The sequence below is a fragment of the Herpailurus yagouaroundi genome, unplaced genomic scaffold (assembly GCF_014898765.1).
Source record: "Herpailurus yagouaroundi ecotype Mexico unplaced genomic scaffold, PumYag 100, whole genome shotgun sequence".
Lineage (NCBI taxonomy): Eukaryota > Metazoa > Chordata > Mammalia > Carnivora > Felidae > Herpailurus > Herpailurus yagouaroundi.
This window is the reverse complement of record NW_024412391.1, coordinates 42,805,363-42,828,091: the sequence shown is the minus strand read 5'-3', so window position 1 is coordinate 42,828,091 and position 22,729 is coordinate 42,805,363. Positions and strand designations below refer to the sequence as shown.

The 22,729-nt window shown below is 43.8% G+C and overlaps 1 protein-coding gene across 6 annotated transcripts in view; it reads left to right on the top strand.

Moving 5' to 3' along the window:
* The window catches only part of CREB5 (cAMP responsive element binding protein 5), a 400,548-nt gene that overhangs the window by 82,133 nt on the left and 295,686 nt on the right, over nt 1-22,729 (top strand). For 5 of the 6 annotated variants that reach the window (XM_040472368.1, XM_040472370.1, XM_040472369.1 and 2 more), the window contains one exon: nt 8,923-9,044. The exons of the other annotated variant lie outside the window; for it this stretch is intronic. In XM_040472368.1, the coding sequence (XP_040328302.1) occupies nt 8,923-9,044 (122 nt within the window). The remainder of the gene's footprint in view (nt 1-8,922; nt 9,045-22,729) is intronic. 6 annotated transcript variants of the gene reach the window in all.

Genomic DNA, 22,729 nt, shown 5'->3' with positions numbered 1-22,729 from the left:
GAGATTGATCATGATTAACTGGATGATCTCAGAACCCAAATCCATTGCTCATGGCCGTTTGCTACAAACCTACATAATAATCCATGGGCATTTTAAAGGGAAAGTCAGAGGAAAGGTGACCATCTCATTGCAAATTCTTTTTGGAATGAACTAGGGTCTTAAAAAAAAAAGACTGAATAAGTAAATCTCTCTCTCTCTCTCTCTCTCTCTCTCTCACGTGGGTGCGCATGCGCATGCACACACACACACACACACACACACACACACACACGGACCGTACTTACCTCCTCTTCCATTGATGATGAAGGTACATAGTGACTTCCCACTACTGAAATTCATCAGATCTCTATGGAACAGAGGGTGGCGGAAATGGCTTTGCATTGGAGGGCAGCATGATAATAACAATAGCTACCATTTATTGCCTTGTCTTATACCTATAATTGTGCCTCCTGCTTTATGTACATTATGTTATTTAATCCTGGCCACTTTTTTCACACAAAGAAATAAGATCAGGAGGGTAAGCAGTTTGTCCAAAGTTCCTGTCTATAATTTTCTCATTGTACATCTAGATTTGCTGAGCTACATGCACTAAGAACATGGTTTGGTGTTACATTATTGGCTTACTTCTTCATCATATGGAGAAAACAGTCAAAAGTTTTTAGAAAGAGATTATGTTAACACACTAGCATTTACAGGAACAAAGAGTGCGTTTTAAATCAGATTTTCCCCTCCATTATGACAAGTGGCAATGGACATGAGTAGGAGTTGTCAGCCTGTCATTCATGTTTCCAGCTGGTCAAGCAAAATTGAATTTTGAATGATTCACCTGGTTACCTCGGAGGCCTTGATCTGCAGTACTCTTTATATATGAAAAACTGGCTTCCAGTCTATTCCATCTGGAAACTAACATCTTTGACAAAGAGTGTAGGAGAACTCTAGCAGCTGGTGACTGAGTGGAAATCTGAAGCTTTAGCTTCCATGATTCAGGGCAGGGCTTGATCAGAGGGTCACCTTGGATCCCTCAGTTCACCTGGCCTGCGGAGACATGATCTCCTGGTGTTCATAACCCTCTTCACCAGCTCAGCTCCTCTCACATGAATTAAAACTATGGCTTGAGCTGCCTGGGCGGCTCAGTCGGTTAAGCATCCGACTCTTGATTTGGGCTCAGGTCATGGTCCCAGGGTTGTGGGATCGAGCCCCTCATCAGCCTCTGTGCTGAGCATGGAGCCTGCTTAAGATTCTCTCTTTCCCTGTGTCCTTCTCTCTGCTTCACTCTCTCTCGCTCGAAAAATCAATAAATCAATAAATATTAAAATAAATAATACAATAATAAAGATATTATATATAAGCTTATAAATATTTATATATATAATTTGGATGCTATAAATAAAATAATAAAATAAAAAATAAAATAAACAAATAAAAAATAAATAAAATAAAATAAAAATAAATAACATTGTGGCTTGATTGCTGTGAACACTTTGGCTAGGCTATGGCTGACTGTGAGTAGGTCTGGATTATATACTTGATTAATTTAAATCTGAATCTGGGGGCGCCTGGGTGGCGCAGTCGGTTAAGCGTCCGACTTCAGCCAGGTCACGATCTCGCGGTCCGTGAGTTCGAGCCCCGCATCAGGCTCTGGGCTGATGGCTCAGAGCCTGGAGCCTGTTTCCGATTCTGTGTCTCCCTCTCTCTCTGCCCCTCCCCTGTTCATGCTCTGTCTCTCTCTGTCCCAAAAATAAATAAACATTGAAAAAAAAAATTAAATCTGAATCTGTCTTCTGGAGCCCTATGTCATATGAGATGCCCTTGTCAGAGCATTTTCTAGTTGATTCAAGGCCCTCCCAAGGGCCTCTAGTCCACCAGCTCTCCACCTAGACAGTAAATGGATTGCAGCATTCGATCCAGGAGTCTGCCTGTGTCTCATCTCTCGCTGACCTCTGGTGTGGGTATCACCCACACCATGGCCAACGCTTAAACATCCCACCGCTGTTGTTTAAAAACCAGAGTTGCCTTGGTTTGTCCCATGGAAGCACTGCCTCTTGGGACAGATGCAGGGAAAGAGTAACATCAGTGTTGCAGAGAGGACCCTATTGCTCCTATTGTATATTCACACTCAATAAAAGGCACATTTATTGTATAAAGGAGCCTGTCTAAAATTCCGTGGAATTCTGTGAGTTGTTACTGACTATTGCTTTTATAAAGGATTGTGTTATTTTAAAATTCATTTAGGGGCGCCTGGGTGGCTCACTTGGTTGAGCATCCGACTTCAGCTCAGGTCATGATCTCGCGGTCTGTGAGTTCGAGGTCCGCCTCGGGCTCTGTGCCGACAGCTCAGAGCCTGGAGCCTGCTTTGGATTCTGTGACTCCCTCTCTCTCTGCCCCTCTCCCGCTCATGCTCTGTCTCTCTCTCTGTGTCAAAAATAAATAAACATTTAAAAATTTTTGAGAAAAAAATTCATTTAATGTAAACCCTCTTAATTAAGACATTATGAAAACTCAGGGATAGGGATGAAGTAAGAAATTTTCAAGAAAGCACTTGCTGAAAAATTCACGGGATAAATATAACTATAAAAAGAATATCAAAACTAAGAAAAATGCCTTTTCTGAGAACCCCAACTCTTACTAAAATAGATATGCTAATTCCAATCCTTTTCTCTATTGATTTGAGCAGCATTCTGCAGTAGTTCCATTCAGCTACGTTTTGTTGGTTGAATCTGAGTCATGCAAATAGTAAAAATGCATTACCTTTTAAAAAATACCCTATAATTAGAATGGTCACTAATTCAAACTGATCTTTCTTATAAGTGGTTTGAATTAGTGGGGCTTTTATAGTGTTCCTAGCCACCATCAATTTAATACGAAATGATGTAAAATTACTTCACATAGCCCTTTAGTGAGACCATAGTTGAGACTATTAGACCAGTGGGTAAGACAATTTTGCTTAGGAAGTTTGCATTCTTCTTCTCTGATATGTTATGGGAACTCTGCTTTTACTGTTTTTTTTTTTTTTATCACTTGTCTCCTTGCCTTTTTATCATTGAGGAAAATGAAACATAGACAAACGTACAACTCAAATGCAGCTCTGAAACCCAATGAGGTAGCAGCCTATTATTAAATGTAGAGCAGACTAAACACTTTTGAAAAGAAGAATCGGGTTTCAGGCTTTAGCTTTGTGCTTGTCATTTAGACTTTGGAGTAATCATACTTGCTGGGGCTGAAGCATTTGATGCTAGGCAGACTATGGACTGATTGGAAAACTTAGTGAGTTTTTTTCCCCTAATAGTTGTAGCCATGTACTTGTCGTCCTTCCCTGATGTACTGGGGTACAGAATTTCCTACCGTATAATGGAGGGGTGAATTTCTAAATCATATGTCAAGCACTATGGCACTCTTTCAGGTATACAAGAAGGGTCTCTGTATGGCAAGAATCCTCTACCTAGCTGTTTCCAGAGGCAGCGATTCTATGAAAAGGTGCTCCTTTTTCAAGGAACAGACTAACCGTTCCAAGAAGGGAACCTGAAACTGAAATATGACAGACTTTACAAAGGATTTTTTTTTTTATACCTTTTGGTGCCAATTTTTCTTGTCTGGATGGTAAAGAAATCCCAAGGACATGTAAGGCAGGTAGAATTGGGTAACATACCTTACTTTCCCTGGTCCCGGCTGTCTGGGTCTTCTGAGAAGCTGGTGTGCTCTTTGCGAACTCCCTGCGAGAAAGCAATGTGTAGGTGCTTATGCAGTGCCAATTCAGATTTGCAAAGGTAAGAACGACAAACTACTTTCAACTCAAGGAAAGCCCAAACTCAAAAGTTACTACCTTTTTTTTTTTCAATATATGAAATTTATTGTCAAATTGGTTTCCATACAACACCCAGTGCTCATCCCAAAAGGTGCCCTCCTCAATACCCATCACCCACCCTCCCCTCCCTCCCACCCCCCATCAACCCTCAGTTTGTTCTCAGTTTTTAAGAGTCTCTTATGCTTTGGCTCTCTCCCACTCTAACCTCTTTTTTTTTTTTCCTTCCCCTCCTCCATGGGTTTCTGTTAAGTTTCTCAGGATCCACATAAGAGTGAAAACATAAAAAGTTACTACCTTTTAGGTTAGTTTGATGGGGTGCCTGAGTGGCTCAGTCGGTTAAGCGTCCGACTTCAGCTCAGGTCATGATCTCACGGTTCGTGAGTTCGAGCCCCACGTCGGGCTCTGTGCTGACAGTTCGGAGCCCGGAGCCTGCTTCGGATTCTGTGTCTCTCTCTCTCTCTGCCCATCCCCCACTCATGCTCTGTCTCTCTCTATTAAACAAATGAATAAACATTAAAAAAAATCTTTTAGGTTCGTTTGACATTTGGAGTCGTTTCTTTCTCTCAGTCAGATGATCCTCACTGAAGTGGAAACACTAAAAGAAAGGTGAGCAGAAGGCCTGCAGTGGTCATCTCAGCTCTGAGTTCCCACCGGAACCAGTTCCTGTAAGTCCTTGGAGTGTGGCCTGTTATGACTGAACACACCTTAGACATTACCCACCAATGGGGCATCAGCCACCGTTATTCATGAACTGCTGCTACCATAGCTGATGCATGCTCTTGGTTCTAAATAAGGTGTGGCTTATAAGAATTTTAATTTACGGCCATGGATACTGCTCACCTACTTTGGATCTAATTTCAGCCGGAATAGTTATTTGACAAGGCATTCATGTGGCTGAGAAACTCTGACTCTTTTATTTAAGCTGCTGATAGATTTAGCTGTCCTCTTTTTGAAGATTTGCACATTTCCTGGCTTACTTGGAACTGGTACCATGTGGGATCAAAGACCGCTAGAGACCCTGTATTAATTCTAATAAATGTTAAAATAAAAGTTAAGCTCCATTTTCTGGTTCCTGTTGTAACTGGAAAGAATAGCTCATTCACAAGAAGAAAATGAATTAAAAATTAGGAACAGTGTGCCTTATCTCTTCCAAATGTGGGTACAGATATCTGTTTTGCTTTTCCCTTATTATATCATACAGCAAAGAAAGTCACATTCAGTAACAACTCTATGGCCTCCATCTGGGTCTTCTGCTCTAGGGGTAGGAGGGAACCAACTCCCTTTAGGGTTCAAAGCTCCCCTTGCTTCAGACCTTTTGTTTCCTTGTTGCTGCCGAGAGGCTCGTGATGGCGGCCATTGCCTTCACTATCCCTGTGTCGTGTTCCTTCCACCTCCTTTCCTGATGTATGTGTGTGCGTGTGCGGGCACTGGAATCTGGGAATAATTTTGCTGAGAGAAGACAGAACACATTTCTCAAGCTTGCTTGAGGTTTGGCCTCCAAATGCCAGTGTGAATTTGATTTCATGGCCCATCTCATGAACTCATCTTAGGGTTCAGGACTCATATGGATCCTTCTAGGATTACTGTTCCCTCTACCTGGAATCATGGCTCTCAGCTTGTAAATCTCCAACAGAGAAATCTAGAGGAGCAGAAGAAAAATTAAAACCTGGCAAACTACGGGGCTCCTGGGTGGCGCAGTCGGTTAAGCGTCCGACTTCAGCCCGGTCACCATCTTGCGGTCCGTGAGTTCGAGCCCCGCGTCGGGCTCTGGGCTGATGGCTCAGAGCCTGGAGCCTGTTTCCGATTCTGTGTCTCCCTCTCTGTCTCTGCCCCTCCCCTGTTCATGCTCTGTCTCTCTCTGTCCCAAAAATAAATAAACGTTGAAAAAAAAATTTTAAATAAAAAAAAAAACCTGGCAAACTAAATTCCTACTGATGACAAGTGGTCTAGTATTTCAGTTCTGTTGTGTGTTGTTTTCGAAGGCTTTTTTGTCACAAAATGACCTGAAAGATAGTAGAGAGTCTGTAGGATTACAATATGGTTCTATTACATGAGGGATATGAATGATCCCAAGATATTAAATTTTTTTTTAACATTTATTTATTTTTGAGAGAGGGAGAGACAGAGCATGAACGGGGGAGGGTCAGAGAGAGAGGGAAACACAGAATCCGAAACAGGCTCCAGGCTCCGAGCTGCCAGCACAGAGACCGATGCAGGGCTCGAACTCACGGACGGCGAGATCATGACCTAAGCCAAAGTCGGACGCTTAACCTATTGAGCCACCCAGGCACCCCGATTCCAAGATATTTTAAAAGAACCAAGGATGGTTAGGATTGTCAGTTACCAATACAATTATGTGACTCAATTTCTAAACGGGCCTGGGGTGAGTTTCAGTTTCCTTACAAGTAAAAGGAGGAAGATGATTTCTACTGAACACGGTTGGTGTGAAAATTAATGAGATGATGTGTCATACAAAGCACTTAACACTATGCCTGACGTGGAATAAGCACTCAATAAATGGAAGAATATGTACACACACACACACACACGCACACACACCCTTTATTTTCACTGTCAGGTCTTGTCTATTTGTACCTTCTGTTCAGGAACCTTCTTTATTTCTCTAGCCTTTACCTCTGGCCTAACTTCTGGTGTCTAGCCAGCTGTTCCTGATGCTTCCATTAAACTGTCCTTTAAATGGTTATGTTCCTTTGACCTGCTGACAGTGACTTTTGAAGGGAACCCAGTACGGTGGTGATTTTAGGACTCATAGAACCATGTGACTTTAGAACTTTACTTGAAAGATAAGGAATATGAGGTCCAGAGAATGTAGGGAATTTCTCCTAAATCATACAGTTTTCAAATCTGGATTTCTGGGTTGCCAACATTGTCTTTTACACATGTAACAGAGTTCTTCAGACCCAGAGGAGAGTCCCGGCAAAGCACAGGATTTAGGTTGAGAAGGGATTATGTCTGAAAGTAAAAGAGGACTGATAAAATGGTTACAAATTGTGACCTTGTGTAAGGTACGTATCTCTCCATTTCTAAAATAATAGGCACCTACTTACCTCATAGGATCTTGTGAGCTCTAAATTCTAGACAATGTGGGTGAAAATGTTTGTAAACTGCAAAATGCTTCATAAATACTAATTTTATCTTTTTTATGCTATTTTATCACACCATTTACATATGTGTATATACATATACATGTTAGATGTATATTGGGACATAAATGTGTATATGTGACTCTTAGTAGATTAGTGTGCTAATAAAACCATTTTCAATCAAACCCAACTTTTTTCTGGCTTTTACCTGTAGTGTCCAATTGTGGTAGGCTCTCTGTGTACTGCAAAGAGAGCTCAGGATCTTGGAGGCTGGGCTAAGAATGGGAAAGGATGCAGAAGGGGATTTTTGCTGCATTGAAATCCACGTCAACCAGTTGGGTGCTTAACAGGTGAAAAAGCCCCTTGCCATAAGGAATCAGGAGATCTTGCCTTGGAAGGGCTGAATATATGGGGATCTCAAACTACTTTCATCTTCATGAATATTAAGCTATTTCCTTGAGTCTCAACGGATGATTTACTGGGATTAATTGCTCTGTGTGTGACTTAGAAAAGTAAACGTGATTCTAGTTTCTTATCATCCAGGAAAGTGTAAAGAGCGGGCAGAAATGGCAAATTCGTGTCCACTTGTGGGCACTCTTGGGTTGAGTGGTAGTGATGTGTTAGAGAACCGTGCAGAAGGAGATTTGGGGACTGAGGATAGGTCAAGTTGGACAAGTGCCGTAAGTAACCTAGCAGTGTGTATTGTAGGCTCAGGTGGGAATAATATATGTACATATTGGAGATAGCGCCAGGGCCTTGGTTATAGTCCTGGTGTCATCCATCACATCCACCTGGGAGACCTTAAACAAGACTCTTCATCACTCAGGACTTCAGTTTTCCTCATTTACAAAATAATTAGCATGGCCATTTTGCATGGCCATCTTCTGTTTAGAACAGAGGGACAGTTTACAATTTTCTTCATGTCAACTCCAGTACACCTTTACCAAGGAAGATGACCGTCCTTAGTGATTACAAAGGTATAATTCTACCTTTATTGACCTTATAGGATCTTGTGAGATCTAGATGATATAGAACATGTGTGAAAACATTTTGTAAACTGCAAACGTTGCGTAAATGTGGAGCCACAAATAGTGGCTTCAGACCCTCCAGTTTTCTAAGTTATATTCTCTCTAGACAGTCAAGAATATGAAAGAAATTCCTTTTAAAGAGTTTTCTCAGAACATTCTTTTGGCTATAGCAAAGGAAAATGAAATTAATAATTATATTTTTAATGGATGAAAGCTGAATGTGTTTGACTTGGAACCTTTCATCATCCTCTATGACTCTCAAAAATGAGAGACAGAATTGCTATATTTTCCTTTTCCATTAAGAAAAAGGAATTGGGGCGCCCGGGTGGCTCAGTCAGTTGAGTGCCCGTCTCTTGATTTTTGACTCAGGTCATGATCTCACGGTTGGTGGGTTCAAGCCCTGCATTGGGCTCTCTGCGCTGACAGTGCAGAACCTGCTTGGGGTTTTCTTTCTCCCTCTCTCTCTGCCCCTCCTGTTTGTTCTCCCTCTCTCAAAATAAATAAATAAACTTTAAAAAAAAGAAAAAGAATTAATATGCTTGTTTGTTTCTTTTTGTTTGATACACACTTTTACAAAATCTGTTTTCCCCCTAAAATCAAGCTTATCTTTGTCTCAGAAGATTTTTTTTGGCCTGATTTTAGCTAAATCTTTTTTTTTCCAGTTCAAAAAAGGTCATTCCGCACTTTGCAATGTTTTTTCAAGTGATAGGGACCCCAGAAAGTTGACAGTGGGATCTCTGGAGGTTGTCTGGAGGAAGTTTGGAAAACCCTCACATACGCAGCCTGCTACACGTTGTATTCCTTCTGTGAGATTTGTGGTTTTATTTTCTTCCATATTGTCATTTTATTCAAAAGGGTGGAAGATTATGGATGACTAATTGGCATTTTAATTAAGGCAAGGGATGGGGATTAGTGACTTTTAGCTCATGCTTGCTACTGGCTTTTGAGGAAAAGATCCCATGTATGACCCCTCGGTCTCTGTTTTCAGATCAGACTCCGACCCCAACGAGATTCCTGAAGAACTGTGAGGAGGTGGGGCTCTTCAATGAGCTGGACTGCTCCCTTGAGCATGAGTTCAGGAAGGCTCAGGAGGAGGAGAGCAGCAAGCGGGTAGGTTTGCTTGAATGGACACCTCGACAGGTGCCTCCTCTCACCCCCATTAGAATCTTCTGTGTGGAAACTTAGGTGGCACCGCAGATTGTGCTGATGTGGCCCTACAACAGCATTTTATGCATTTGCAAGTATTTGTCTCATGTTTTTTTAAAAAAAGGATGAAGCCCTGATTGTGGTAGAATCCCTCAAGGGGAAAACAGACATGAAATGTGAAATTCAAGCAAAAAAAAAAAATGTACCTGATTCTTGAACGTTGAGTTGGGCAAACTCAGACTTCTTCTCTTCAAAACTAGTTGATTTAGTTTGCTAAATATTTAGTAGCAAGTCTTACATGGGCGTTGCATGCAGAAGACGAAAGTCAAAGAGACAATAGGCAAATAATCATAGCAGGAGGAGAGGGGGGTTTCATTTGATTTTGACAACCTGGGGTAAAATCTTCCCAGTAGAACTCCACCAGCATCACAGTTACTTTCCAGTCGTATTATTGAACAGCTGTTAGTGTTGAGACAAATGATTTCAATGTATGTGTGGATTATTTGTTCTTAATAATGTAGAAAATCGACTTTATGAACGCCCCCACAATATATTCAGTTTATTGTAATGTTGTGCTTGTATCTTAAAATCACAATAAAGGAAAGGAAACGGGGTCACAAGTAAATGTGATAATTAGCATTTTTCCCATCGTTACGATAGAGCATTATTGAATGCCCACGATGTACTAAACAACAAATTAGACACGTTCCATGAACAGAGACTTAAAATGTGGAAGTTGGTTGAAAGGAAGGGCTGGCTAAGTTGTCACGGATTCTGAAGTTCCAGCTGTTCCATCCGGAGGAGACATTTTAAAAGGCTCTGATATTTCAAAACCTTCGAATCCTCCTGTATGTGAAATTATAATAATCCCTCGACCAGACTTTTCATGTCACATTCTTACATCCAGAGAGTCAAGGGCTTGCACTGAGTCTGTACCGCTTTAGGCAACATCATGATAATTGGTGAAGGAGACAAGAGAGGTATGAAATCTCAATCAACTCATTTTATTTGTATATGGTTACTTTGTCATGCGTACCTGATACAGCCACTTCCCTCACCCTCCAAGTGACATGAAAGGCTCCCCCGCCCCTTTTAAACAAATACTTACTTAGCACTTGTTAGCCAGGCGCTGTTCTGAGCACTTAAAAATTCAAGTCAAGAAAAATAGAAGGCATATGTTCTATAATTCACTGCACTAGAAACGTATTTTTTAAAAATGAAAATAACAAGGGCAAAGAAGAACCCAAAAGTCTAGTAAATTTCCTCTGGTTGAATAATAAATTTAGCTCTCCTGGTAGACAGGGCATGTGTGAAAGACCAAGGGATTAATAAATTCATTCTTTCCTCAAGAGAGTCAATGTTGGCTTCTTAGATTAAAACTGAACTATAAGAAAGATGTGTACTGGTTCATTTTGGTTCGTATTATTTTCATTTCCGGTAGAATGCTTTTAACCAAAGTATGTGCCCTTGATTTTCTTATAGACATTTACCGAGGACAGCATTAGGAAGCCCATGGTAGGGGTGTGGTTTTAGATGTTCTCCTTTGCGTAGTACTCAGGATCTTCTATATGAAGCCCCATGGGAGGAAATTCTTGCAGGTCTGAATTCCAGGAAATACTTTGCTTCCCCCAAAGGAACTGAAATATTTTGTCCTCATGGACATGAGAATCCTGTAACTGGTTCTGTTTCTCTTTTCGCTTTGACTGCTCGGTTAACAGAAAGCCAAGTTTACTGCTTAACTTTGAGAACTTTTTAGAACACTATGATGAACATATTTTACTTCTCCCCAGACTAGACTTTCAGTTCTAGTTTATATTTCCTCTGGTCCTGATTTTTAATTTAAAAAACATTTCTATGCTATACATTTTTTTTTTTTTGGCGAATTGCTTTTGAGTCCTTGTGGGTTGAGAACGAGTATAAATAATTAAACTTTAAAAAATTCAAGTAATTTGGCAAGCAAAGTTGAGAAAAAGAAGACTATTGTAGTTGTAGAAGTACATATTTTAAACACATCCTTAAAACATTTTTAAAAAGTGTCTTTTGAATGTTGCTTTTAGCCATGTGCTGGTTTTGTGATGGGCGTTTGGCTGAGGGTAGTCAGTTTCCCTCATGGTTTTGGGGTGGGCATCTCAAACCCCAACTTTACTTGTACACCAGGAAAGCTGGACAGCATTCAGGCTGTTGAGCTGTCCTCTCCCCTTGCCTCTTTCAAATCAGAGGGGCCAAATCCAGCCTTGGGTGGCCTTGGCTTCTCGAGACCTAATGCACAATGACTTATCCAGCAGCCAAGTGGGCTGGGTTGGTGGCTTCTGCGTGGCATTTCTTTGGAAGCCTCAGGTGGATAAACGAAAGGTAGGGGATTGTCTCCAATCTAGCAGCATAGGTTTGTGCCACCTTTGACCCCACTTCTCTAACTACCAACATCTCTGGCACACTGCCACCCACAGCCCCTGCTTCATTTCTTCATCCCTTGCTTGAAAAGGAGGAATACAAGCTCTTTATTCAAAGCAAACCTTATTGTTATATATTATATTTTGTATGCAATGCTATCTTCTACTTCCTTCCTTCTGCTTCACATTCAGATAATTATTTCTTTTTAATTGTACATCTCCAACCTTCTTCTGGTTTCTTTTCCTCTGGGTATAAGTACTTTATACAAAAATATCGGAAGATTTAGGCTGGTCCTTCCCTCCACCTCTGACTTTCTAGCTGCAGTTTTATCTAGAACATTCTGTTCAAGAGCAAATAGAGAATTGATCCTTGCTTATTAGCCCATTTGGCCATCCATTGGGCAAAATCCTATTCTAGGGACTATCTCTAATCCTGACAGCCTTCTCCAAAAGCGTATCAACGTATGTATAGAATGAGGACAGGCTAGAGGCAGGTCATGACAATGGAAAAAGCCCTAATATCTGTATCTGTATCACATGTAGAAAGCAACACATTCCACAGTTACCCAATCTTCCACATAAGTATAAGCTCACGGTTTCAAAACTCTTTAATAAGAGATGTTTTTCCCTTGAAAAAGCATCCATCACTAGCAGGTGTCACAAATCTCAGTTTGCCTGTGGCTTAGAAGTCAGGGTCGTCTATGTCCCGAAACAGTTGAGAAACTTGTGCTCATCATGTATTCATTCAGTAAATCTTTTTGAGTGCTCATCACGTGCCAGGCACTGTCTGAGCCTTGATGAATATTACCCAGGGACTAAAGCTAATTAAAAACAAAACCCTGCCTTCAGGCAGCTTGCTTCTCATGGGTAAGACAGACAATAAGTAAAAACAGTAGAGCATATAACGTGTCAAAAGGTGATAAGTGTTATAGCAGGAAAGGGGCAGAATGAGTGTCAGGGGTGGTCACCGGGTTGCCGGTAAGTGGACCCATGCAGCAGAGACCCGAAGGAGGAGAGTGGAGCTTTGCTTCAGAGCAGGTGTGTATTGAGGAGAAGAATATTCCAAGTGGAGAGAGCAATGAGTCAAAGCTCTAAGGCTGGAGGACGCTCTGTGGGTTGGAGGAATCGCAAAGAGGAGAGTATATAATAAGCTAAAGAGTGGGCACCAGGAGGGCAGATTCCAGAAGGTCTGCGGCCTCCAGATTTTTCTCCCGGTGAGATGGGGAACCGTAAAGAGTTTCAAGCAGAGGAGTGATAGGATCTGACTTATATATTAGAAAGTTCACTTCAGCTGCTGAGTTGAAAGTAAACTGTTGCAGGACAAGAGCTGGGAGAGAGCAGTTAAGGAGACTAAAGGAAGACTCTAGATTAAAGGTGATGTTGGATTGGTCCAAGGTGGAGACGGAGGAAGTGGTTCCATTATGGGTCTATTTTGAAGATACAGTCAACAGGATTTGCTGATGATCTGGGGAGTAATAGCAAGGATGGAATCAAAGGTGAACCAGGTTTTTGGCCTAAGCAACTGAAGTATGGGGAGTTGCCTGTGGGAAGAGCCAGTTTGAGGGGAAGACCGTGGAGCCTGTTTTTTTTTTTTTTTTTTTGACTTCAGTGGAGATATGGAACCGGCACGTGGGTATAGTGGTCTGTAATTCAGAAAGAGGCAATTCGTCTTGAGATATGAATTTGGGAGTCACTGGCCTGTAGATGGGGTTTAAATACATGAGACTTGATGGAATCGCCTGAGCCAGGAATCCATGGCGATGAAGTGGAGAAGGTCTCAGCATGGAACTTGGCGGACTCCTCCCGAACCTCCAGGAAAGAGTATTCAACTCTCCTCAGTGGCCAGGGCTGACACAGACGACCCTGAGGCGTGAAGAATCAAGTCAAGTACAGAACCCTACCGGTAATACTGAATAGACTCTAGTAACAGTTGGCAGTTAGCATGCTGATTTCATTTTCCGTGTCAGAGGCGAAAAAAACAGAAACAAAAACAAAAAAGATTTTTAAAAAGAGAAAAATAAAGAGGAAGGTGAGTTGACCTAATTTTAAATTTGATTTTTAAAAGACGGATGGAATAATGCATGCGTAGGAAGCGGGATATAGCTTCATCGTATGATAATAATTGGGAGTGCGTGTGTGTGTGTGTGTGTGTGTGTGTGTGTGTGTGTGTGTGAGTGTGTGTAAGGGGAGTTGAGAGGACTAGAAATGAACTCCTTTGTCTTGCTGAGAGAAATATAACATTACAGCCCCACGTGGTGAAGGACCCTGGAGATGAAAAGCACGGTGTGTAAGTGCTAAGTGTTGCTCTCCTCCCATAGGACCTAAATTTGACTCATCATGCTGATGCAGCAATAGCAAATTAGGGCATTTCCATGCTCTAGAATTCCTACCCAAATGATGAAAAGTGCAGTCTATTCCCAGAGGGGATTGACTGTTTAACACATGGGAACAAGGGACAAGCTACAATCTTAAGATCTTGGATCCCAGCTCAACAGGAGTCACGGAACAGGGCACGGCCAGGTCAGCCTCAGCTCGGAAAAGTAGGCGGCTCAATCTGATTAAATTCTGTACCTGGAAATCATGTTACTCGACACCACCAGTTACTTGGGGGAGAGAGGGTGCAGAGAGGAGGCCCTCTGCCTTCGTCCACACTCTCTTGCTCTGTCAACCCCTGGCTGGCACTGCTGCCCTCTGGGGAAGGTAGGATTGGTGCCGAATGGAAACGAAAAGAAACCCAGTTGAGCAAACTTGCAGCAGCTGCTCTGTTAACACGTTGCTTCTACGATATTTGTGTAAAACGGTCCCTCCTTGCAGATGTCTGGAGAAAAAGAATATTCTGAAACTTAAACTTGGTTTTACTCTGGTTTTGAAAATGTCGTCATGCTTGCTAAATCCTAGGAGATGAAACCATGAAACTGGTTTTGATCTTCTCGTGTTTTGTTTTGTTTTGTTTTGTTTTGAATCAGCATGACTGAAAGGAAACCCCCACTAGCAATGCTCTAAGACATAACAACCTATTTCTTCCCCCATGCCAGTGATTGGAAAACCTAACCTTTATCTTGTAAGGATTCTTTCGGTCCTCCCATGTCAGTACGCTACAAATGTAAAGCCTTTCAGCTTTCTCCTTATTGGTTTACATTATGCCCTCAGCTTGAGTGGACTTTGACACTGGAAGAGAGGTTGGCTTGGCCTTTGCATCCCACTCAGGGGAGCGACTAAACCCGTGGAAAAGACCGGAAGCTATTTCATGTGTTTCAGCTTCCTGGGATTTAGGGTTGATGCGTATAGTCTTTACCAGAGATTATTAAGAGTTGGCATCCACTGCCCCATATGTCAGCGAATCAAGATGTGATCTGAGGCTCTGCCTCAATTTTAGAATGGGGTGGGAAATAAAAACTCAAAATAGAGTATTTTTTATTTAAAAAAAAATTTTGGCAGGGGCGCCTGGGTGGCTCAGTTGGTTAAGCTTCCGACTCCAGCTCAGGCCATGATCTCCTGGTTCGTGAGTTCGAGCCCCACATCAGTGCTGAGACCTCAGAGCCTGGAGCCTGCTTTAGATTCTGTGTCTCCCTCTCTCTCCCTGCCCCTCCCCTGCTTGCACTCTGTCTCTCTCATAGATAAATAAACATTAAAACAAATTTAAAAATAAATAAGTTTTTGGCAGAAAGTCAGGGCATCCTCAAAGTGGCAAAATGCATTGTCTGTTGCCTTGCAAAGAACAAGAACTTGATATCAAGTATATTTGATATGGATGATGGGGGAAGGCCCACGGTTTGGGGGAATACCGACCGACAGGCGTGCTTGGTATTTGGCCATCTCCTCCCTTGAAGACTTTGTATATTTGGATAATTTGGACTAAAATGGATGAATCCTCACAACGTAACTTGCACACTGAGGAGAAAATATGTTTATCTCTTGAAACTGAGGATCTAATCTCTGATGCTAAATTATTTGGCAGTTCCTGGCTCCGCCTTCAGCCAGTGTTCTAATCGGAATTAAAAGGGGGTGGTGGCTGGGGGGCGGGACTTGCGGATAAATGTCTCAGCCTATGAGTGGCAGGTTTGATTGTTCTCTGAGTTCAGTATTAAGCCTGTAAGTTTTTGGTCCTGGGTCCTGTTGATATTTGCCAGCCCACGACACGTGTCCCACCAAGACGGAGGTCTCAGCCTGATGTCTTTGGGGAGAGTTGATCGCCAGGCTTCCAGAGGCTAAAGTCTGAATGAGAAACAGTTTGCATTCATCCCGTGCTGTGACGGGTGGCCTCGCACGAGGCACTTATGTTTCCACTTGAAGCTGTGCAGTGGGAGAGAATGGGAGGCTCAGACCCTGTTTAGGGTGTAACCGGAAGATTGCAAGAGGGAACCGGGTACTGACTTTGAGAACCGCTTTTTGTGTTGGAATATCACAGAATAAACTAGTGTTTTCTTGCACCAGTATTTCCTGTTCCGTTGTGACAGGGAACAGCAATGATCAAAGTACTTAGGTACTCCCGAAGCGTATTCAGGCCCACGTAGGCCACTTTGAACATGTTGTTAGTAATTTGATTTTGGTCCCTCTAGTTCACAGGGAATAACTATAGGTGATTATACCGGTACTGTGTTCCCCATTTATTTTATTATTTTTTTTTTAATTTTTTTTTCAATGTTTATTTAATTTTGGGACAGAGAGAGACAGAGCATGAACGGGGGAGGGGCAGAGAGAGAGGGAGACACAGAATCGGAAACAGGCTCCAGGCTCTGAGCCATCAGCCCAGAGCCCGACGCGGGGCTCGAACTCACGGACCGCGAGATCGTGACCTGGCTGAAGTCGGACGCCTAACCGACTGCGCCACCCAGGCGCCCCTGTGTTCCCCACTTAAATGCAGAGGAATGAACTATCAAGAGAGACAGAGCGTTGATAGGCCTTCCCCACGGAGGGCCGGTGGTAAGGCTCTTCTCTCTGCTTTGTCTCTGCCTCCTTGTCTTTTGGCTGTATTCCCTCCCAGGTGGTTTCTGCTTACACCTCTTCTTCAGAAAACTCATAAATTCTCACAGCGTAACAATCAGCTCCACCAGACAATTCCTTCAACTCTACATCTAGTCTTCAGACTTGAATATTAGCCTCCAGTCTGCAGCTGCTACCCACATTCCCATCGAACACCCCGCCGCTACTCCCAACTGCCCTCAAAGTGTACTCAGAGCCTCCTCGTGCAAACTCAGGGCCTTGTCAGAGGCATGTATCCCCCCGCCGCAGGAGTCCGTTTTGCCTTCCAAGTCTCCTTTGCCCCAGCAACTTTCTTAGGAAAGAGACCTCCTCTCTTCCCTTTAGTTTTCGTTTCTGTCACCTCAAGTCTAGACCGTCATCACTGCCTACCGGGTTATCGCTGTGAATTCCAAGAAAGTTTCTGACCGCTAACCTAACTTGAAAGAAATACCTCGTGTTAAGCCTTGCAAAATTGAATGCATTTTTTAAGCAATAAAGAAACTAACCGAAGTGTTTACAAGTTAAAAAAAAAACAAACACAATTGCAAACATTTAGAAAAAAATTGTATTTTACTTCTGACTTGTGGTTAAGTTCAAAGTTCCTCCAGGCACTGTGATTGTTAAAAGGTAGAGGGGTTGGTGTGGGATGTCATAGGTATTAAAAGGAGTTATGTTGGGAGCTGTTGAGCATAGGCTTGATTCTATGACATTCTATGCATGGAATGCACCTAAAAGGAACAGAGCAGGGATGGGCGGGCATGGAAGTATACTGAAGAAAGGACTCCAAAAATAGCCCCAAACACAGTGGATCCCTGGAGCTCCTTGGGCACCAGCATCAACCCAGACTTGGGCTGTGAAGACCACTCATTTGGCCTGCCTTCCCATCAGGTGGCCTTACTGTAGCTGAAAATCAGCCCAATTGAATTACTTGTCTGGAAGCTCCTCACTAAAACAATTATGATGCTTCGCTTTAAGGGCGCCGAAAAGGACGGCTTTTCCCAGGAGGACACTTTCTCAACAGGGTGACTTTTCTATTCCAGGTTGGGTTGGGTCCTCAGCTAGTTAAGAATCGTTTCTTACCTGTACCGAGGCAGGCAGGCGAGCCAGGCTGGGATTTCAAGCTATTAGCCCAAATGGAATCACAACAGAGAATTGATGCTCTCCTCTGAAGGAGTCAGTTTCCAGCTGTGAGTAATTCAGGACTCGAAACCCGCCAGACAGGCACGGGGAGGCGGGTGTGTACCTGGGCATGGGAGGCCTTTGCATCTGCGGAGGAAGCTTACGCTGTCCTCTGTGAGGCCCTGCATTAATGCTCCCAAAGGCAAGCAGGAAAACAGATCTGTTTTCAGGACCGGATTAAAAACGAAATGACTTAAAGATGAAGCTTCCGTTCTAGGCAGAAAACAGCACTCACATTTGGAAAATTGGGCCAAATGTTCGACTCCTCGTGCATCTGTAGCGAAGAATCACTTACCTGGGCCCCTCGCAGAGATGTGAGAAAAAAAAAAAAATTGACATTGTAAAAAGAGAATAGGAAAATAATATAATGGTTGCAAGAGTCTCTGCCCCCATCATCTCATAAATCCAGGTGAACATTAAGTATGGTCCAGAGCAGGTATGGGAGTGATTTACTCCGGGAACCCTGCTTCAGCATTTGTGTGTTGTTAAGTTATTTCCATATTGATAAGGCTGAGGCCAGGAACTGAGATTCCGAGCATTCCTCCTGTCCATATTGCCAGCATGTTGCTTATCGACTCAAACCTGCAGCGCAATTACTGTTTTTAGCCTCGGAACACTACTCGGACATTTTCCTTGGTTTTTTTTGTTTTTGTTTTTGTTTTTTTTTTTTTGTTTGTTTTTTACCCAAAGATCGCCAAAGCCCAAGGGCCCAGGAAATAGTGTTGTTTTTTTCCCCCCCTTGAATTATGTGTACCACGTTCTTACACTTTGGGGAACTAGCTGTTGTGGTGACCTGGGAGGGGGTTGTTCACAGGCTGGTTGGATGGGAGATGCAGTCAGGCCATCCTCGTGGGTAGCCACACGCAAACTGCTTCTTGATATTCGGCTGGAACGAGCCTCACACCCCAAATATGACGGGATATCAGCGGCAGGGTTTCCAGAACGTTGCTGGACTTCACTTTGTTTTTTTGCTTTCCGGGATATTAAAGGCTATTTTTAGCCCGTTTGAACCTGTGACTCTTCTGTGTGATGAGGCCAAATTCTCTCATCTGGCTCTAGAGTGAGATGGGTTGCCGAAAGATTTTACCCTCCGCATCTCCTCTAAGCATGTGCTTTCTAACAAAACGTTCTAGCGTTGGCGAAACCAGACTGTTGTGTAGGTGGATGGTATTTTGACCTTTGACCTGAAGGCGAATGCGAGCTGTTTCATTTCACAGTGTTGGAGCTAGAAGAAGGGAGAGACCCACCTGCAAGCTCTCCCTTCATTGTCTGGCACCGTGGGGGGGGTCCCCAGTTCCCTCTGTGGAGTGGGGTGAACCCCACATTTTGCATTTAGGGTGGCTGCAGTCTCAGCCATCCCTGGGATCTGAGTTATGTGCAGGGCACGCCATCTGCTACATGGAAACTTTGAAAGTTGATCACGGTGCTTGTCTGCACCCTTAGCCTGAGTCGGTGCCAGGCACCGCCCTTTTCTGTGGCTTTATGTCTGGGTGGGGGCTTGCTTGGGCTCTGCGAGCAGTCATGTCCCCAAAGAAGAAAAGCAGTCATGTTCCGTGTGGATGTCAGGTTGATTGGCTGCAGATGATGCAGCACTGGGCCTCGTGAATCACTGTCATTCCCAAAGAACCCGTCCCCTTTTTGGCTTCTCCTCACATGATTCGTTATGCACAGAGCTTAGGAACTTTCCCGGAGGATTTATGAACGTGAGGCTTTTGTTGGATTTGTTGGCACGGTGGGCCCGGGCGTTCCTGGTCTTTCCAGGGGAAGCCTGGGATCTGTAGTGCTCTAGAATGGAGAGCACAGGCGAGCCCCACCCTTGTAGCCCCACCTGATTGGTCCCCAAGTGGCAGAAGAAGCCATTCCGGAAATCTGGCGGCCCCTTTGCGGGATGATGTGCCAAAGGTGATGTGCAGTGTGGGCGCCCCGGGCTGCCGGTCCACCTGAAAATGGCCTTGCAACACTTCCGGTGCTATTGGTAACAGCCCAGGCGCGGGTTGTGGAGAAGTAACGAATTCAGGACGGGAGCAAGAAATCCCGACCCCATTCTGTCACTTTGTTTTTTTTTTTTAATTTTTTTTTTTCCAACGTTTACCTATTCTTGGGACAGAGAGAGACAGAGCATGAACGGGGGAGGGGCAGAGAGAGAGGGAGACACAGAATCGGAAACAGGCTCCAGGCTCTGAGCCATCAGCCCAGAGCCTGACGCGGGGCTCGAACTCACGGACCGCGAGATCGTGACCTGGCTGAAGTCGGACGCTTAACCGACTGCGCCACCCAGGCGCCCCGTCACTTTCTAAACGCACGACTTTATTGTCTACACCGGGCCTTTTGACAACCTGGGGATTACACACATACATAGTTCGAATATATTGAGAGCTGGAGAATAAAAAAAAATAAAGCTCATTCTCAGGTAGATGGTGTTAGATGCACACGTCGCCGCAGCCTCTCACCTTGAACATTCTTTCTGCTGTTGACTGAAATTAAGTGGTCGAAGAAGGGTCCTGGGGACACAACCTCAAACTCTGTATTCACAGAGATAATACCGCAGTGGTGACGTTGCTGCCTGAAGGAGCATCTCTTTTCCCGCACAGTGGGGTGGGGAGGATAGTTTTTGTCCTAGATCTCTGCTAGATTTTTTTTTTTTTTTTGCCTTCATTTGTATCACAATAATGCACACCTACCTGAGTACCTGTTTTAGGCAAAGTGGGAAATCCAGGCTTTGTGAATAATTCCTCATCGTGCTGACCACTACCTAGAATTGCCTCCAGTGTCCAACACCAGCTTTAACAGACACTTAATGTCAAGAGCATAGCTACCTGCTGCCCTGCCTCGTGAAGATGCCACAACCGATTTGCCCACCAAGCGTGAGCTTACGAGTCGACTGACCGTTAGTGGTGATAGATTTGCACGGCTCCAAACGCACGTGCCCTCCCTCAGACCCCCTGGTAGCCAGAGGCACATATTGCCAGACAGCTGGCCAGGGCCAGGGGTGCAGTCTGATCGCGGGGGAGAGGAGCCGCTTTGACCTCATTAGCGCTGTTCTAATGGAGTGCTACAGGCACAGACTAGAGCTACCAAGGCCGCACTCTTAATACAACGGGCTGGTGCATTTTACAGAAAAAAAAAAAACAAAAAAAAACAACAACCAAAACAGTCAGCTTACCACACCGATGGAATAGCCCAAGCATCCTTCTCTTTTCTGCGATTTTAGATTTTGCCCTCCCTGGACTCTGTTGCCATTTGACAAAATCTCACGATGCCACAGCCAACCTGCCTGAGTCACGTGGCTGTGGTTCGTTATAAAAAGTATCGAGAGTCTCACGTCTGTGCTTCAGTCACCCTGCAAACGGCCATGTCGAGAAATACCTGGGAAGCCCAGATAGGACAGGGGGCAGATGTGTCTGTGATGTCCGCGTCTGGGGTGCTGTGAGAAGGAAGGGCACGAATGGTGCTTTGTGTGTATGCGAGGAGTGGCTCGAAAGGGACTTAGCCCCTAGAACACTTTGCTGGGGTGCTTTGTGGGATTTATTCAGCTCATCCTCCTGGACTTACTGGCGTTTTATCAAAGAGTAAATACCACTCCAACAGAGGCATGCCCTGCGAGTATAGAACGGTTGGCTCAGAGCAGTGCTCAAACATCCGTTTATGACTTACTGCGCTCACATGGTTTTATCCAGTTCCCCCTGTGTTTCGAAGTCACGGCACTTACTTCCTCATCCCCTGCTCGGGGTGTCTGTGAAGGCTTTTTCTTTCAAGTCTGCCGCTGAGACCATTTGACAGATTAGCCAGTCGGAGAATGAGGTGGGAACCAAGTTGACTAATATTTGCATTTGCGTTTCCTACCCGTGGAAGAGTAGAAGGAGACGGAGTCGGATTTGTAAAGTGGTCCCCATTTTCCACAAGCCCTTGGCAGAGGTGACCTACACCGAGTGCCAGATGCCTTTCCCAACAGCTGTTTGGTGATTCCGTGTCACCGGGCTCACTGTAAAATCAGGCATATCCTTTTAATTACCTGTTCATATTTCAGCGATGCCGAGCTCTGTGGCACGGGGAGAGGGGATAAACCTTCATTGTAATGGATTTTTAGTAAGACTATCTCTGAGATAAGAGCCCTAAATCTTGGCAGTCTCTTTAGAGCACACACTTTGTGATTGCACACAAATTCTTGGTTCCCCAGAGCCGTGTTGTAAATGGAGTGCACTGTACAGGGCTGGGTAATAAGATACTGCAGATACATTTGAGAGCAAGGTGCACTTTTGCTTTATTTATGAAGATAGACATGCTGGTTGAGGGCTTAATCACAGCTGATAAATCATTTTAAGAAAGCCTATTAGAACCATATGCTGATTTTTTTGCATTAATATAGTGTGTCTGTTTCCAGTCTAATAAGACAGGGTTTGCTCACATGCTCTCCGTGTCTCTCCAGTGTGGACTATTTATCTGTTTAAGTGGTATCACTTGTGTGGGAGCATTTATCTCTTTAAGAGGTACCATTAATAAAAGAAGGTGAAAGGAAAGGGGGAAGGAAAAATGACTGAAGGCGCCCTTCGCACAATGCCTGGGTGCGCGCGCACGTGCATGTGCGGGTATATGTGTGTGTGTGTGTGTGTGTGTGTGTGTGTGTGTGTGTGTGTGTGTTTATGGTATTACAAAGGAAAGAGTCAAAAAGCTGAGAACAGGAAACATCTCAATTAGAGTTTCGGAAGACCATGGATTGGTCTTCAGTTGGCATAAGGTAGTCATTTCAGCCCAGGTGGTTATAATACCATAGTAAAAGATTATCTGAATACGGGTGTGTGTGTGTGTGTGTGTGTGTGTGTGTGTGTGTGCGCGTGCGCATGTGTGTGCGCACACACTGACATTTTGCTTACCTCACTTCTCCCCAAGCTAGCCGAGGTCTGCCCCAGGAATAGGTCCCAAGGCTCTTTAATGAGAGCCATATTGGGGCTTCAACTCTGAGCCAAGTTCTGTTTATCACTAATTGCAGGGGTGCCTTGCAGATCTTTTCTATTATTTCCTGATTATACCCCTGCTCTTTTTATTATCTTGCCAAAATTCAAACAGTCATAATTGCATGATTTATTGTTTATTTATAATCCCTTCTACTGCATCAGTCGC